Source organism: Sarcophilus harrisii, chromosome 2 (assembly GCF_902635505.1).
Source record: "Sarcophilus harrisii chromosome 2, mSarHar1.11, whole genome shotgun sequence".
Classification (NCBI taxonomy): domain Eukaryota; kingdom Metazoa; phylum Chordata; class Mammalia; order Dasyuromorphia; family Dasyuridae; genus Sarcophilus; species Sarcophilus harrisii.
This window is the reverse complement of record NC_045427.1, coordinates 55972336-55988840: the sequence shown is the minus strand read 5'-3', so window position 1 is coordinate 55988840 and position 16505 is coordinate 55972336. Positions and strand designations below refer to the sequence as shown.

Genomic DNA, 16505 nt, shown 5'->3' with positions numbered 1-16505 from the left:
GGTCAGTGCTCTGGCACTGAAAGTTAGCGCACGGGGGAAGTTCTCCCTGGCCCGCCGTCTGGCACTGGCATGGGGAGAAAGGAGCAAGGGCCACGGCCATCTTGGTGCTATGGGGCCGTCCTCACAGATGGGAGGAGGGTGGACAAATGTCCAGGCAGAGGCCGCTAGATCTGGCCAAGCCCGGGTGCTCCCGGCCAACCCCAGGGCCTTTCTTTCTCCTGTTCCCCTCAGCCCCTTCTAGCATCCCCTTTCTCTGCTTCTCCTCCTTGGTTTTCCAGACCCCGGATGTTCCAACAGGCCATTTGGGGCAGCTTCTCCCCAGAGGGAAGGGACCACTGGCAGCTGCCAAAGATGCCGAAATCAAAGCATCCCCTGGAGGTAAAGACTGGACCCCAAGGCTATACTCAGAGTCGGGGCTGGGAGGGCAGCATCCTGTAGATGCGGACACTGAGGCAATAAATTGCTTCCTTGTTTTTCTTTGCAACCGAGAAGAGATCAATCTGCCAGAGGGAGGGAGGGAGAGACTTCCCACCCCAGCTGAAATAACTATGACATAAAAAGGCATCAATAAAAGGTATCTTTTTACCTTTTTTTCTGGTGAGGCAATTGGGGTTAAGTGACTTGCCCAGGGTCACACAGCCAGTGTTAAGTGTTTAGAGGCTGGATTTGAACTCAGATCCTCCTGACTCCGGGACCACTAGCTGCCCCAAGATATCCTTTTAAAAGCAGAAAACAAATTGTAAACCACTCACTTATCTCTGAGGACTACACCCTCAATGCAGGCTCCAAAAAGCACCACGCTGCTAAAGTCTGGGAAAGGCAGTCAAAGAAATTGTCAACGGTTCTCCCGCCAACCCCCGGCCCAGGTGCGGATTCCGGGGTCCCCGTAGGAGGAGGTGGGGAGGCCTGAGCTCCTAACATGCCAGAGGAGCCCAACTGGAAAACCTGGGTTCTGTCATCTCTGGGGCCTGGAGCCGATCCCACCCACGGGTGATGTGGCCCGTGGGAGGGGAGGGCAGGAAAAGAGACGAGACTGGGGCTAGAGGAGGGGATGGAGCAAGAACGAGGTAGGGAAAGTGGACGAGAGAGCGGGGAACAGGTGCCCGGGAGGAGTGCTCTGTGGAACAGTGTGTGCATGGGGAGCGTTGGGATGACGGGAGGGTCACTGCTCGGGGGACGAGGTAGGCAGGGTCTGTGCATGCAGGCGGGGGCAGAAACGGTGCGGGACATGTGTATGAGGCGCGGGGGGTGTGGGCCCTGTGACTCCCTGCAGGTCACAGTGGAATCGGACAAAAGCTTTTTATTTGTGTCACTGAAATCGCTTCTTTTGTCCGTTGGGATCTGCTGAGTCCCTGGTCTGGGCAAGGGCATCCCCTTAATGTGTACTGCGCAGGGCCCAGCTTCGTTTTATGCGTTGCTTGAAGCCATTTGGGGCTCGTCGGGGTGGGGACGTCAGAGTCAGCCTTAAGCTGTTCTCACTAGTAATGTGTGTTTGGGGTTCCCTGAATCCTGAGCCGGGGGTTCCTTGTGGTCTGTTCTGTTCCCCTTTTCTACGTGTAAAAAGGCACCCGTTTGTTCCCTGCGGCTTTAGAATGATGTTGGGGGAGACACAATTCAGCTGAGGAATAACCAGGAGGCCACAACAAGGTCACCCCTAAGACCGGGCCAAGGAGGGGGAGCCCCAGGGTGGAGGGGGCCCTGCAGCTTTCCCTTGCCCAGACTCGGCAAAGCAACCCCAGCACCCCCCCACCCCAGGATTCTTTCTGACCAGCCTTGGAGGGGTTCCTGGGGCTGCCAGCAGGTGGCGCTGAAGGCCAGTGTAGCCCAGCAGGGCTAACAGGGCCTGGGGCTGAGAGGGCCGGGGCTGGGAGGATCAGGGCTAACAGGGCCTGGGGCTGAGAGGGCCGGGGCTGGGAGGGCTGGGGCTGGGAGGATCAGGGCTAACAGGGCCTGGGGCTGAGAGGGCCAGGGCTGGGAGGATCAGGGCTAACAGGGCCTGGGGCTGAGAGGGCCGGGGCTGGGAGGATCAGGGCTAACAGGGCCTGGGGCTGAGAGGGCCGGGGCTGGGAGGATCAGGGCTAACAGGGCCTGGGGCTGAGAGGGCCGGGGCTGGGAGGGCTGGGGTTGTGGGATCAGCATTTTAAAGGATACAGACTAAAGAGGTGGTGACGATGGCCAGGATGGTCCCCACTGGAATGGATTTCTGGGCATCCTTGAGGTCTCCAGACCGGTTTGACCCAGCCATGATACCTTCAAGAAACAAAGAGCGGTTTTTCTCCCCCCACCCCAGGGGGCCTGAGGGGCTCCTCAGGAAGTCTTGGATTCCTGGAATGGCTGGGAGGTCGAAGGGAAAGGGTCCCACACGGCTCCTCCCCGCAGGGCCACGGCCTCACCTGTCACGGAGGGGAAGAAGATTCCCACCAGCACCGTGAAGGACGTGGCGATGTCCGCAAAGACGTAGAGTGGGAGGCTGCCCTTCTGGCCAGGGACGTCGACGGAGGGCATCCCGGGCTTCTCCAGAATGTCGCCCTTCTCCAGGTAGCTGCTCCACAGGTTATCTTGTGGGGGAAAGAGGAACATCAGCCCGAGGTAGGGCCGGGTGGGCAAACCCGAGCTTGGAGAGCATGTGCCCAAGGTCCTCCCCACTGAGTCAGCCTGGCAGACAGAGCTCCCCAGTGACCTCCATTTCCCATCAATAAAATAGGAGGCCCGACTGTCGGGACATAATGCCGCCAGAGGACTTGGATTAAAATCCACATCAGAGAATTACTAGCTATGGGACTGTGGGTACAGGTCCCTTTTCTGGGCCCGTTTCCCTGGCCAGCTGCTAGACTCCTCCCCACTCCAGATGGATGATCCTGTGCCTTCTTCCCCTCTCAGCTCTCTCACCCACAAACTGTATCATCTGTGGTCACCTTTGTCCTTGGCCCCCACCTACTCATGACACCTGGGGGAGAAGCGCTTCTCCAGCACCTGCTGAATCACACAGCTAATAAGCCAAACTTGGATTCAGGATTTCCTGACTCCTGGCCCCGTGCACTATTCACCAACTCTCTTGGTACAGAGAGTCTCTGAGGTACTGCTGGTGGGCAGGGGTTCTCCATCTCCTCAGAACATTCTGGGCTTTGACAATGCTTATTTCTAGAACAACCAAAGTTACCGGGGATCATTCTTGCAAGTGTCAGAATTATACCCCCATTTTACAGATGACTGAACTATCTACAGCCCTGAAAAGGGACATAGAAACCTTCTGTGATAGCCTTTTTTGCATAAAAGGTAAGTGATCCCTGGACTTCTGTACATCTCATGTGTTATATTTTGTTTTAATTAATGATCAGCTATGGAATGTAATATTTCTGGTATTTATATATAATTTGTGTATAATAATTTATACAGTTTTTATAAATTTACATGTTTATACATTTATGTATGAATGATAACAAATATGGATTGTAACCATTTAAAAGAGGGAACATTTGTCACTTTTTACAGAATAATAAAGGAATTTCATATTAAAAAACACTCAGGAAAGATCCTTATTGATCTGATATATTGTGATGGCAGGCATGAAGACTGATTTCTCGATGTAAGAGCGTTTCTAAAATGTGTTGGTGAAGGACAGTGTACAATCTATCACATTTCTTCTCTTATCTATAGTCCTCAGTTCCAGTAATTGTAAACTCTTGGAACAAAGGGACTGTGCTTTATTTCTCTTTACAGCTCCCAAAGACAAAGTGCTCTGTGGACGTTTGGGAAGGAGTGAAGCCCCCAACAGCTCCCTGGAGAACATTCAGGCCCACCAGCCCTATGGGATGGGATCCAAAAAGTAGCTAGAAAGTGTGGATGTGGGGGCAGCTAGTTGGTGCAATGGATAGAGCATCAGCCCTCAAGTCAGGAGGACCCGAGTTCAAATCTGACCTTGGACACTTAACACTTCCTGGCTGTGTGACCCCGGGCAAGTCACTTAACCCCAATTGCCTCAGGAGGAAAAAAAAGAAAAAAGAAAAAGTGTGCATGCTGAGACTGCAGCCCCCTCACAAGTGACCTTTAGCCAGCAGCCCTTAGCATCATGAACCTGAGCAGACTGAATGCCCAGTTAGCTGGCTAGCCCCAGGCCCTCGCTCCTCACTTCCCCCTGCTGAAATCCTTTTCTCCTCCCTGCCCAAATTTGGGGGCTAGCCTGCCCTGGCTGCTAGTTTTCTTCTGCTTACATTTTCCTGGAGTACTTCCTCACTTGTATCTGTTTTCCCTCTGCAGGGAATAAGGGGACGGGGAGCTCGAGGACAAAAACCATGCCATTTTTCATCATGAAATCCCCAGCCCTTATTAAATACTGACTTGAACTGCTGGAATAGTTAACGACATGGCTCGGCAGGCTATTTGGAGATCACCCGCCTCTTTTGGCCAACGGCATTTGGAAACATTACTCCAGAATCTCAGAACTGGGGGAGCCTCTCAGCAGAACTGGGGAAGTCTCTCGGTAGAAGTGGCCATGGAGCCTCAGCCAAGAAAGAACCATGAGCTCCAATCAATCAATCAACTGATAAACATTCAAATACCAAGACGCGCCCGCCATCAGAGAGCTTACGCTTGGCTCCAGGTTAGAGTCTAGGGTTCCAGCTTCTTACAGGAGGCCTGGGATCCTCTGGGGTCCCCAAGCCTCTGGATCACGCCTACCACTGGTCCCAAGCGCCCTGTGAGGCAGCCCTGAGGTTGGCAGCCCCGCCCCACAGGAGCCAGGCCCGAGCCAGGGTTCAGTAGGAGAGCGCTCGGCCGCTGCCAGCTGCCTAGACAGAGGCCTATTATGGGCTCTGGTAGGAACTTTTCAGGCCAGCGTCACCCGGGCCTGACTCTCTGAAGGGAAAAACATCGCCCGGTGGCTCTTGTCCTGGGATGCTGGGAAAGGGGCGCGGGCTCAGAAATGCGTTTAGTCACCAGGACAAAGCTGCTTGGAAAGCCTAGGAGGCCGGGCCAAATGTCCCCGTGACACTGTGCCCTGGCGGGGGGTGGCTGCAGGGAAACTCCTTTTTGGAGGCTGGTCCCTGCCTCCTCCCTTTCCCAGGAAGCGAGGGCATCCGACTCCAGCGGGGGCACCCGCTTTCTGCACCCACCCTGGAGAATCCCGCTGGCGGCTCCAGGGATGCCAGAAATCTCGGTGACGTTGTTGAGGAGGAAGTACTGGTCGCAGCCCTCCGAGGTGAGATTGGCGGTGTGGCAGAAGAGGACCCAGAGCTTCGTGGCCACCGTCTCGTTGTCCACCACAGTGGTCTTGGCGCAAACATCAAACTGGTCCCGAGACAGGGTCCTGTTGCCCAACATGCAAACTCTGATGGGAAGAAAGGTCAAAGCGTGCTAAGTCAAGGGTAGGGGGCCATCGACACGATCCTGCAGCCAATCTGTCGCACCCGTTTTGGGCGGGACAAGGGTCCTGGAGAGCTCAGGACCCAGGGGGCCCGAGGGGTGCGTTCTGCACTGACAGGGGAGGAGCCTGCGGCTCGTCGCCTTCCCCCCATTAGAAGAAGGGACAACAGATGGGAACAGGGATGAGTCGGAGTCCTGCTTGTGATACTCGTTGGCTCTAGAACAAATCAGCCTCTGCATCTCCTCCCATGCATCCATGGAGACTGGATCAGATCCATTCCTGGTCTCCTCCGTGCATGAGCCCTGGCCCTCCCCCTAATGTGGCTGCTTTCCCTTTCTCCTTTCTCCTTCCAACTGACTGACCCGTCCTTCTGGGAGGGCCGGGAGCCCTATTCTCAAGGACTCATGAGGAGCCGACCCAGCCAGCCCGAGTGGCCCCTTACACTCCGGCTCCCCCTGGCTCTGGCACGTCCCTCACTCACGGAAACACCGGCGGGTCAAAGATGGATTTGATGCCACCGGCGTAGATGGACAAGATGGAGATAATCACGCAGGCCAGGAAGAGCGAGGCGAATTTGTTGACATACTTCACGCCAACAAACACCACCACGGTCATGAAGGTCAGAAAAATGGTCCCATAGACGCGCATGTTGTTCAGGCTGGCGCTCGAGGTGTCGTGAGCCCCCGTGGGGTGGAAGATGGCGGCCGGAGGTGCAATGTATGTCTGAAACAACAAGAGCGGGCTCGGGGGCGTAAGCTCCGATGCTACCATCTCGTTTCCCAAGGACCGGGTGGCCAGGGGCCAAACTCCGCTCCATTCCCAGGGGCAGGTCTGAGGCGGGAAGTGGTGACTCCCTTCCCTCTGTGGGAACCAGGGTGGGGCGAGGAGGCCTCCACCCCACCCCCCGGACTGGGTGGGGTACCCTAAGATCCCCGGTCCGTGGCCCCAGCTTCCTGCTCAGGCTGTCCTGAGATGCGGCGGCTGCTGCCAAGGCTAAAACTGAGCCTGGCCGGAGCTGGGGGAGGGCTCGGGAAGCCAGATGTTGGCTAAACAAGCAATTTCCCCAGGACATTAAAAAAAAGTCCGGGCTCTTCTTGTTGCAAGGGGCTCCTCCTCTGCAGGAGTTGGGCCAGAGGGAGACAAGGTCCAGCAAATGTGGACACGGGCAAGCAGACAGACACAGACACTGACAGGAGGAGGAACCAGGAAGAACAGATGGAACAAGATGACACGGATGCGACGCTTGGTGTGTGCCGCCAAGTGAAAATCAGGCACGAAATTAAGCCCTTCACAAAAACCAAAGCTTCCAATCCCAGCCACAGATAAAATTATTCTTGGCCATATTTAAAGAGGCAAAGACAAGGCAGATGTGTCCGAGCTGCCCCCGTCCTTCCCCTTCCCCCCCTTCTCTCACCGGCTCTCAGCCAGAGGCTCCCTCCCTCTTCACCATTGGCCCAAAGGGCAGATTCCTAGGAGCAGGGTCCCAATCCCACCCTCGCCTCCCCCCAGGCCATCACTGGCCACAACTGGGCCCTGATCCTGGCCTTTATGTTTGGGATGGGGGTGGGGTGGGGCCAAGCCGGACTCACCAGCAGGATCTCTATGGCTCCCAGGATGTACATAGCGGCTGCGAAGGTAGTACCCAGGTAAAAGCACAGGCCCACGGCTCCTCCAAACTCGGGCCCAAGGGAGCGGGAAATCATGAAATAGGAGCCCCCAGCTAGCAGGGACAGAGAAGACACTGAGTTCGCTGCTGAATCACAATTCTCCCCAAACCCCAATGGTTCCCTCAGCTTCAGAGCTTGCATCACAAGGGTCCACACATTCGCAGCAGCCCGAGGCCATCTTGGAGGCCCAGATAGCCCTTCAAGGACAAACCCTCCTCTGCTACTCACTAGCTGGATGCTTCTGGGCTTACTGTTTGTCCTTTGTTCTCAGACAACCATAACCTACAAGTGAGTTAGATTTGAGTGAGTGTGAGCTGTGCAAAGTCACCGGCCTTATTCTCTCCTCCAAGAGCCATCTGGGTCCAATGGCAAAATATACATCAGATGGCCCTGGATACATGGGAGATCTTGAGTTTTCTAATGCCCTTAACGGGTCTCAGTCTTATGGAGGCATCTGCAATCACTTAACTTCTGGGGGAAATGTCTCAGTTTTTTCTTCATCTGCACTTTACAGCGAGAAATCTGGCCTTGAAGGCCACCTAAGTTCTAGGACTCTGAGGACTTAAGAGGATGGAGTGAAGGGAATGGCACCGTGAAAGACTGTTACAAGGGAATGGCACCGTGAAAGACTGTTACAATGAAGAGATGTGATATTTAACCTATGTTGGATTACTTGGGGTCCAAGGAAGGTGAGAAGGGGGAAGGGAGGGAGAAGGTTTTGCAAAGGTGAATGTTAAAAACTATCTTTGCATGTATTCTGAAAAATAAAAAGCTGTTTTAAAAAAAAAAAAGATCAAGAGATGCAAGAAGCCAGCTTCTGAATCAGTAGCCTTGGGTTCAGGTCCTGCCCCTGATACACACTGGATTGTGTGACCCTGGACTGATTTCGTAACTTCTCAGCCTAACAGGTAAAATTTCCCCTTTAGCTGCAGCACGCTGACCCACACCAGTAAATGGCTTCCCTCCCTGCCGCCTGCTTCTCTCGACCTTCTGTCTGGCAGCCGGACTGCGCAGGGGAAAGCGTGCTGGCTGGGCTGGGGGTCAGAAAGCCCTAGGTTTAAATGTGGCCTTAGACATTTAGCAGCTGTGACTCTGGGCAAACAATTTCAATTCTGTCTGCCTCCGCTTTCTCAGCTGCAAAACAGGGATAGTAAGAGCCTTTTCTCCCAGAGGAGATACTGATAAAGCACCTAGCACAGTCTGTGGCACTTGCTTAATAAGGACTTACTTGTATCCTTCCATCCTTTTTGAGCTCGGTGTGGGCCAGGATGTCAGTGAGACTGGGGCAGCTCCCACTGCCCCACCTCTGCTCCACCATTGCTGGGCTGTGAGGTCTGAGGTAATCATGCCCATCTCTGGGCTGGCCTTGGACCCAGATACAGACAGTGGTAGGACTTCCTGGCCTGAGGCCCTTGTTCACTTTTACCTTCCTGTGCTCTCCTCTGTGCTCCCCCGGGGGTTACAAACATGCTTTTTTTTTTTTTTTTAAAGCAGCGCCTGAAGCTTGTCTGAACCCTCAGGTTCTGTGGGGTCCCTCACACCAAATGGAACCGTGATCCCCGTGGTGGGGCCGGCTCTGATGGCCCCGCGAGACTCTGCGGGAAGAAAGCCCCAGTCTGCGACCCCACTCTCTTCTGCCAGATGACAGAACTGAAGCTCTGGGAACTCAAATGATGTGGCCAAGAAATTAGCATCAGGGTCTCCTGACGCTCAGTCCAAGAGGCCTTCATTTAATTTCTCCCCAGGGGAACAATGAAAGACTCTGAGGCAAAGTGTTGGGACTTGACTCTTGCCTCGTTACCCAGTCCCCGTGTGACTCTGGAACCCTATTTCTGAGCCACCGAAGCCCTGCTTTAAAAGCCAGGGTTTGAGAGTGTTTCTTTACGGCCTCATTTGAGTCCATGAACGCACTCTTTCCTCCTAGTCCGCTCCATTAGCTGGTAAATCATTATTCTGAGGCCCTAGCTGGCTGGGAGCCACAGCAGCAAAGAAACTAGCCCGGAGGAGGGAGCCCGGCCAAGGTTTCAGGCCAGTCCCCCAGCAGGCTCCCCCAGAACAAAGGCTGCAGCCTCTAATCCTAGGGCCCTTTCTGTGGCCGCAGTCTCTGGGCCGCTCTGGCTTCAGAAGCCCCGCAGGCGATTGTTTTAGCCTGAGAAACTCCGAAAGGGTCATTGACCAGAAGGGAGAAGTAGCAGAGGGAGACGGGTCGCTTCCAAGTGAGATAAAACTGGCTCCTTTCCCCCATGAGTGAGTGCTAAATCACCCCTGCCATCTGGCTCCACACTGGCAAGGACAGTAACGGTCAGCAGCCGCCCAGCCAGAGAAGATAAGCTCTCGTATCAGGGACGGACCTCCCAGCAGGAGGGCGGGGGATGTGGATGGGGCGGAGCCCGGCCAAAGATGCTACCAGGCTTCTGAGCACCAGACCTGCACTGGGATGGGCTGCAGAGCTCAGTGACTCCTGCACGAGCGGGACCCGCAGGTGGCTACCTGGACCTGCCGGGAAGCCCCCCGACTGACTCCCTGCTCTACCGGACCCCTCACAGACCTGCTGAGAAGCCCCCCGACTGACTCCCTGCTCTATGGGACCCCTCACAGACCTGCCGAGAAACCCCCCGACTGACTCCCTGCTCTACTGGACCCCTCACAGACCTACCGAGAAGCTCCCTGACTGACTCCCTGCTCTATGGGACCCCTCACAGACCTGCTGGGAAGCCCCCCGACTGACTCCCTGTTCTACGGGACCTCTCACAGACCTGCCGAGAAGCCCCCTGATTGACTCCCTGCTTTCCTGGACCTCTTGTTGAGGTTACTCAGAGCACAAGCTCTAAACAGTAAGTCTCTAGGGTCAGAAGAAGGGGCATTGGACCAGGGCCTGGAAGGAACCTGGACACTCATCCTTCTTATTCTACAGGAAATGAATCTGATGCTCCTGAGGCCCAGAGAAGGGGACATGGTTTGCCCCATGTCGTGGAGCCAGGATCTGAATTCAAATCTAGTGCTCTTTCAAGTTCACAAGGAGCAACAGGAGCCTGGGGAGCCTGGGCTCCAGATCTAGCTGTGCCATTGCCTGTTGTGTGATTAATGGTGGCCACATCACTTGAATTCCCAATCAGTTAGTTTTCCTCATCAGGTGAAAAGTCCCTTCTGGCTCTAATGATTTGTGGGTACCGGGATGACCTCTGAGATCCCTTCCCATTCACAGACTCATGGAACTTCAGAGCTAGGAGGGAACTCAAGAGGTCAGCTGGTCCCCATTCCCTCTGTCTGGAGATGGGGAAGCCGGTTCTTCTAAGCTCTGGCCCAGAATACTGTATCCCAGAACACCAAGTATCACATCTATAAACAAATACCTGGAACTACCCCATTGGTGGCGATGGCACTCATGGATATTGCTGTCAGCAGGGTCTATAAAGACAAGAAATTGTAGGTTACGAAAAATTCCCATCAGGAAAAGCCTCCATTGTTAGTCAAAGAAAGCTTTCACAGATGTGTCAAAGGGAGGGTCAGTCTGTTTTTTCAGTATTTTTTTCTTTAATAAATCAAACATTCCTGCCCCAATAATGAAGGAAGGGCTAATGGTGATGGATGCCTCAGAACTGAAGCACTGAGTTCTACGGATCAGAAATTTCTTTCCTCCTGACATCTGTTATTCTTCAGGGGTTCCTCACTCCTGCCCCCCAAGGGTCTCACTCTAGCCAGCCAGGCCAGCAGAGCAGAGTCCAGATGTCTGCCTTTTGGGTGGGAAAAGAAATGGAAAGCGGTGCCTGTGGTCAGATGGGAGGGCAGATACTCACACAGCAGCAGCAGATGAGGACGATGAGGAAGGACTGCAGGACGCCGGCCGTCCCCACCATCCAGGTCAGTCGGAGGAACAGGATCACCCCGAAGATGTTCTGCATGCAGGGCAGGTAAACGCCCATCAGGGTGCCCATGCTGGGTGACTGGAAAGCAAACAAATGCCCCGTCTGAGTCACCCAAAGTCACATTTTTGGCCCTCATGATGTATTCCTTGTTCAATGTAAAGCTCTTGTGAAGCACCATGGTCAGGACAGTTAAGGATTCCGGACCACAGAGAGCGACTTTCCCATTTTGCTGGAAATGACCTATAGACCCACTGAGGGCATCCTTGATGATCTTCTGAAAGGGGGACAGCAAACAAGCTCCCTCCAACAGAGCCCCTCCCCGGCCCCAGGCCAGGGACCCGCAGGATTCCGGGTGATACCACGACAAGGACAGCCTTATCTGGAGACCCAGCCTCTGCTTCTACCAGCACAAGAACAGGGCCAACTTGAAGAGGCTGGACCAAGCTCTCGGCCTCTGTAAGGACTTCCTGCTGCTCTCGTTGGCGGGCAACACTACGCTGACTGTCCTAAAGCCCTGCTTGCTTCAGAACATCCCAAGGAGGAAGGACTCAACAGTTTGGCTTGTGTGCCAACAAACAAAGAGCAAGATGAATTCACAAAAGTCCAGGAAGACGTGGAGTGAAGGAAGCAATGGAGGAAGGAAATAATATTCATTACAGCTTTAATGGGCACTCATGGAAAGAACGAGAAATACACAACAAGTAAAACGGAATGTGGCAAAATTACAGAGAATAAGCTTGGTGCCAGGAGGAGCCATTTCTCCCCACGCCTATGGAGAAATCACAATCTGTGATTATGAATTTATGAATTTTTTTCCCTCTTTTTCTTTCTGTTATAAGGGCTGGCTCTCTGGAAGGAAGGTGGGAGAGAGAGACACAGGGAAATCTAGATGATACAAAATGGCAATCAAATCTATTTTTAAAAAGGTCATCCTAATCATCCATACATAAATGGCTAAGTGGATGAAAAATGAAAAATGAAGTCAGATCAAGGGTCTATAAACCTGTTTTTTTTTATTCTGAGAACTTTTTCAATGCAATTGGTTTTGTTTATAATCCTGTGTATTTCATTTTATACATTCAAAAACATTATTCTGAGAAGGGACTCAAAAGGCTTCACCAGATTGCCAAAAGAGTCTTTCATAAGAACCTCCACAAGCTGTATGGAGAAGCTAGAATGCACATAATGTATGTACCCACACATACCCATTGTGTATGTACATATGTAGGCTATCTATATACCGTATACAATAGCGTGTACATAGGTGTATATAAAATGTACATGTGTGTGTACATACGTGCCCATATATGCATGTGGCAGGTCTGGAGTCAGGAAGATTCATCTTCTTGAATTTAAATCTGGATTCAGGGACTTACTGTGTGACCCCGGACACTTCACTCTGCCCCATTTTCCTCATCCACAAAATAAGCTAGATTAGGAAATGGCGAACCACTCCAGTGCCTTTGCCAAGAAAATCCCAAAGGGGGTCGCCAAGGGCTGGTCGTGACTGAAAACAACTGAACAATAACGTGTGTATGTGTGAACACGTAAATGTGTGTGGGTGCACAGATATATTTGTGTTTCTCTCTCTCCCTGTCTCTTTCCTCTCCTCTACCTCTCATCTGATGCTGCAAATGGACAACGATTTGGGCTCCACGTTCTCTAAGAAAGGAATGGGCTAGAAACTCGGGACGCTTAAAATTTTAAGATGACCCCAAGCCTCCCCCTTAGTAAAAAGGCTCCTCTCTCTTTCTCGAAGACCATGTTATTTTGCTGGGGTGACACGGTTATCAGTCATGGAGCAGAACAGCCTCTGAAGGCCCAAGGGCCATAGAGAGGTCTATAGTAGCTGGAAGCAGGCTGAACTACGTGACCAATAAGGAGCTGCAAAGGAGAACCAGAGCAAAGGAAATCTAAAAAGAAAGGAATGGGGAGAGGACAAGGGACAGGGGGCAGCTCCGGGTGCTCCAGGAGCATCCCTGGGAATTCAAGGGAAAGTGAAGGGGGCTCCCAGTGGGTCCCTGCCACGGCCAACTTAGGGAAGGACGGAGGAGAGTCCTAGGGCATGGAGGGCTGATGGGCCATCTCATGGGAAGGAGAGGTACTTCTTTGAAGTCACTGAGTAATGGAAGGAGCCACCAAGTCTACCACCCACGGACACCAACTGAGGGCCAGGGAATCCTTGCCTGAAAAGGGGCTGGGCACGGGGCAAAGATGACCAAGTTTAACGTCAAGAGACGTGGGCCTGAATCCCAGGGGCGCCCTGACTGGTCCTGGCCACGTCAGCCAACTTCTACGCTTTGATTTCCTTCCCTATAGAAGACGAGGTTTGTTGGAACTGAAAATCTTATAAAAGGGAAGGAAGAAAAGGATCTTTCCTTGGAAATGGAAAAAAGTAAAATACTATTAAGTGTGTATGTGGGGAATTAGAAAAATACAAGGAATTTGGCCCAGATTACCGCTTCTGGCTATGAGTCTCAGGACACGACTGGAGGTACTGTAATAAATAATGTTCAGGGAGAAGGGAACATCCAGCTAGGCTAAGTTAGAACAGATCACGCCTCGGAGAAGACACAAAAAGGAGCCATTGGGGGCTTTGGGAACTTAAAGGAGAAATGATTCAATGAAGGGGGTGGGGGAATAGTGGGAGAAGGAACTAAGAAATGACTCAGAAGCGTGGACTCACAGTATGGGGGCAGGACAGAGCTCTATTACAGACCGAGGGAGGGAGGAAATCCACGTCACAGAGTCAGAGAAGTTAGTGGGAAGTCCCTGGGAGTCTCATAAAAGCTGGGGGGGATGTCACAGGAATCCAACAGGAAGGAGGAGGACTTTGTTCTAGGAGCCCTTCCACTCTGACGTTCTAGGATCCACAAAGATGGCCCTGGGAGAAGGTACAGAGATCCCAGGTGGGGCAAGGATGGAGACAGGGACTGGAGTCAGGAAGACCCAAGGTTAACCCTGCCCAGGACAATTCCCAGCTTTGTGCCCTGGGCAAGGAATGTAACCTCTCCTTGCCTAGTTTCTTAATGTGCAAAAAATGTGCAGCATTTACCTCCAGTGAGGATCAAGATAACATATGTAAAGGGTTTCACAAGCCCTTTTACCTTTTTTTTTTTCTTTTTTGCTGAGGCAATTGGGGTTGACTTGCCCAGGAAGTGCTAAGTGTCTGAAACTAGATTTGAACTCAGGTCCTCCTGATTTCAGGGCTGATGCTCTATCCACTACAACCGAGCTGCCCTGCAAGCCCTTTTAAAAATAATATTTTATTTTTCCAAATACATGCAAAAATAGTTTTATCAACATCTTTGCAAAAATCTCATGTTTTTCTCCCTCCCTCATTTCCATCCCTATCCCCAAGACAGCAAGCAAAATGAAAATGGGTAAAACATGATGTTTTGCAAACTTTAAAGCGATTTACAAATGCTAGCTATAATTATTATTATATAGTGCTTTCCTAAACCCATCCTGCCTCTTTCTCCTACATGGATCCCTCTGTAAAAAGGGCAGTGAGGGAAAAAGCAATGAAGAAAAAATTTCCTAGGTCCTAAAATAAGTTCGTAAATCACCTGGAATCAGAACCCCCTGCTCCAAACAGACCATTTTATCTTAATAAGATCATCCATCTCCTTCTCCAAAACTACCAAATCTGACAAAAAAAATAAACTGGCCTATCTGTAGCACAACTGCATTGCAGGATATTGAAAGAACTGGTAAATGTGACTGACTCTTGTTGGTAATATAACAACTCCCACAATAATAACAATAATAAAAACAGGAAGACATAATGCTTTATGGTTTGCAACATGCTTATATATTCTCTCATTTAATCCTTACATACAATCATGTAAGATAAGTGCCTTTTTTTTTTAATTCCTATTTTTACAGAAGTAACCAAGACAGATAAAAGTCAAATTCAGGACTGCAGAATTTAGAATCAGAGAATTAAGCTCATCCAAGTCAAATTTTGACAAATGAGGAAACCAAGACCCAATGACCTGATGTGACTTGACCAAAGATGAAGAAGAAAAGAAGAATTACTTTCGCATAATGAGTCAAAGGGCAGGAACAGTTTTCAAGTGGAGAATTGCAAACAATTAAAAATCACATTAAAATGTTCCAAATCACCAATAAGAGATTCAGTATGAGACAAGTAATTTTTATAAATTAAAACTGACTCAGCAAATGTGATAAAGGACAAAAGTAATCAGTGCTATGTGTGGTCAGGGAAGGTTATATGCTAATATGCTGCTGGGGGAGCTACGAATTGGTCCAACCATTTTGGAAAACAATTTGCAGGTGTGAGAAAAGCCACTGGAAGGTCCATACCCTTTGCCCAGAAGTCTTAATATGAGGTGTATGATCCAAGGATGTCAAAGGCAGGAAAAAAATGATACACACATTTGATATTATTAAGTTGATTAAATTGCATTTGATTCTTCATGACCCCACTCAGAGTTTTCTTGGTAAAGATATAAATGTCGTTTGCCATTTCCTTCTCTAGCTCATTTTATAGATGAGGAAACTGAGGCAAAGTTAAGTGACTGGCCTAGGGTCACACAGCTAGTAAATGTCTGAGGCCAGATTTGTGCTCTTGGAAATTAGTCTTGCTGATTTACTGATTCCAAACCCAATGTTCTAGCTGTTGTTCTATGTGTATACAGAGGTATATACACAGCCAAAGATACACACACACACACACACACACACACACCCCACAGACAGACAGATGGAAAGATTATGAAGAACAACACAGCTAACAGTATACAAATACATGAAGAACTTGTGATTTTGTTGGTACAGGAGCTCCCAGTAGGAACATCCCCAAGAGTCCCTGCAGGGACCCAGAACGTAACCTGCTTATAATGTCTATTCTTAGAGCCCTGCCTACTGGGAAGTGAAGTGACTCATCCATGGTGAGAGCAGCAGGAAGTGTCAGAGAAGGCTCCAAGGGTGAGTGCCATCCACACCTCCACACCACCTCTCCGTGACAACTAGAATACACACTCAAACAACATCAGAACGTGACAGAATTTGTATGAAACACAATGACCACCCTTGGTTCCAAAGGGCCACTGATGGAAAGGAAACACACACCCCTTCTCTAGGGAGAGAGATGGAGGTCTCCAGTGGGGAAGCTGGCCTGCTGTCAGAGGGAACTTGTAATAATGGCTGGTTTTGCCTAATTTGTCTGGAGAGTTCTCCGAGTCAAAGGGGCACTTATTTGGAATCTGACTAAAGAGGAAAAACCCCAAAGCATTCCTGAGATGTTCTTTTTCAAATAATAAAAATAAAGGGACTTGCCTAGGTTCACACAGATAGAAAAGAGCAAAGCCAGAATTGCATCTTACAATTTCTGACTTCAAATCCAGTTTTCTTTCTAATACAGCACACAGAACTCTGCAGGGGTAGTGTCTTCAGTCAAGAAGTACTGAGTATCCACTGTGCGTAAAATGTACCAAGTACTATGTGCAAGAAGTACTGAGTATCTACTTTGCAAAAAGCACTGATTACTGACTATGTGCAAGAAGTACTGAGTAACTGCTATGTATAAAAAGCACTGAGTACTTAATACGTGCAAAAAGCACTGAGTGCTTACTATGTGCAAAA

The 16505-nt window shown here is 50.8% G+C and overlaps 1 protein-coding gene and 1 long non-coding RNA gene across 2 annotated transcripts in view; one reads left to right on the top strand and one right to left on the bottom strand.

Annotated features, from left to right (window-relative positions):
• SLC12A4 (solute carrier family 12 member 4) overlaps positions 1–16505 on the bottom strand; it is a 55546-nt gene that overhangs the window by 11052 nt on the left and 27989 nt on the right. Inside the window, exons 4-11 of the mRNA XM_031950235.1 lie at positions 10827–10973; positions 10383–10437; positions 6952–7082; positions 5844–6085; positions 5112–5326; positions 2394–2558; positions 2152–2250; positions 753–810 (exon numbers count right to left, since the gene is read on the bottom strand). Of these exons, the coding sequence (XP_031806095.1) occupies positions 753–810; positions 2152–2250; positions 2394–2558; positions 5112–5326; positions 5844–6085; positions 6952–7082; positions 10383–10437; positions 10827–10973 (1112 nt within the window). The remainder of the gene's footprint in view (positions 1–752; positions 811–2151; positions 2251–2393; positions 2559–5111; positions 5327–5843; positions 6086–6951; positions 7083–10382; positions 10438–10826; positions 10974–16505) is intronic.
• Positions 9774–15273, top strand: LOC116421324. Its single transcript, XR_004231646.1, has 2 exons — positions 9774–9863; positions 14784–15273. It is a non-coding gene; the product is annotated as an uncharacterized LOC116421324 (long non-coding RNA).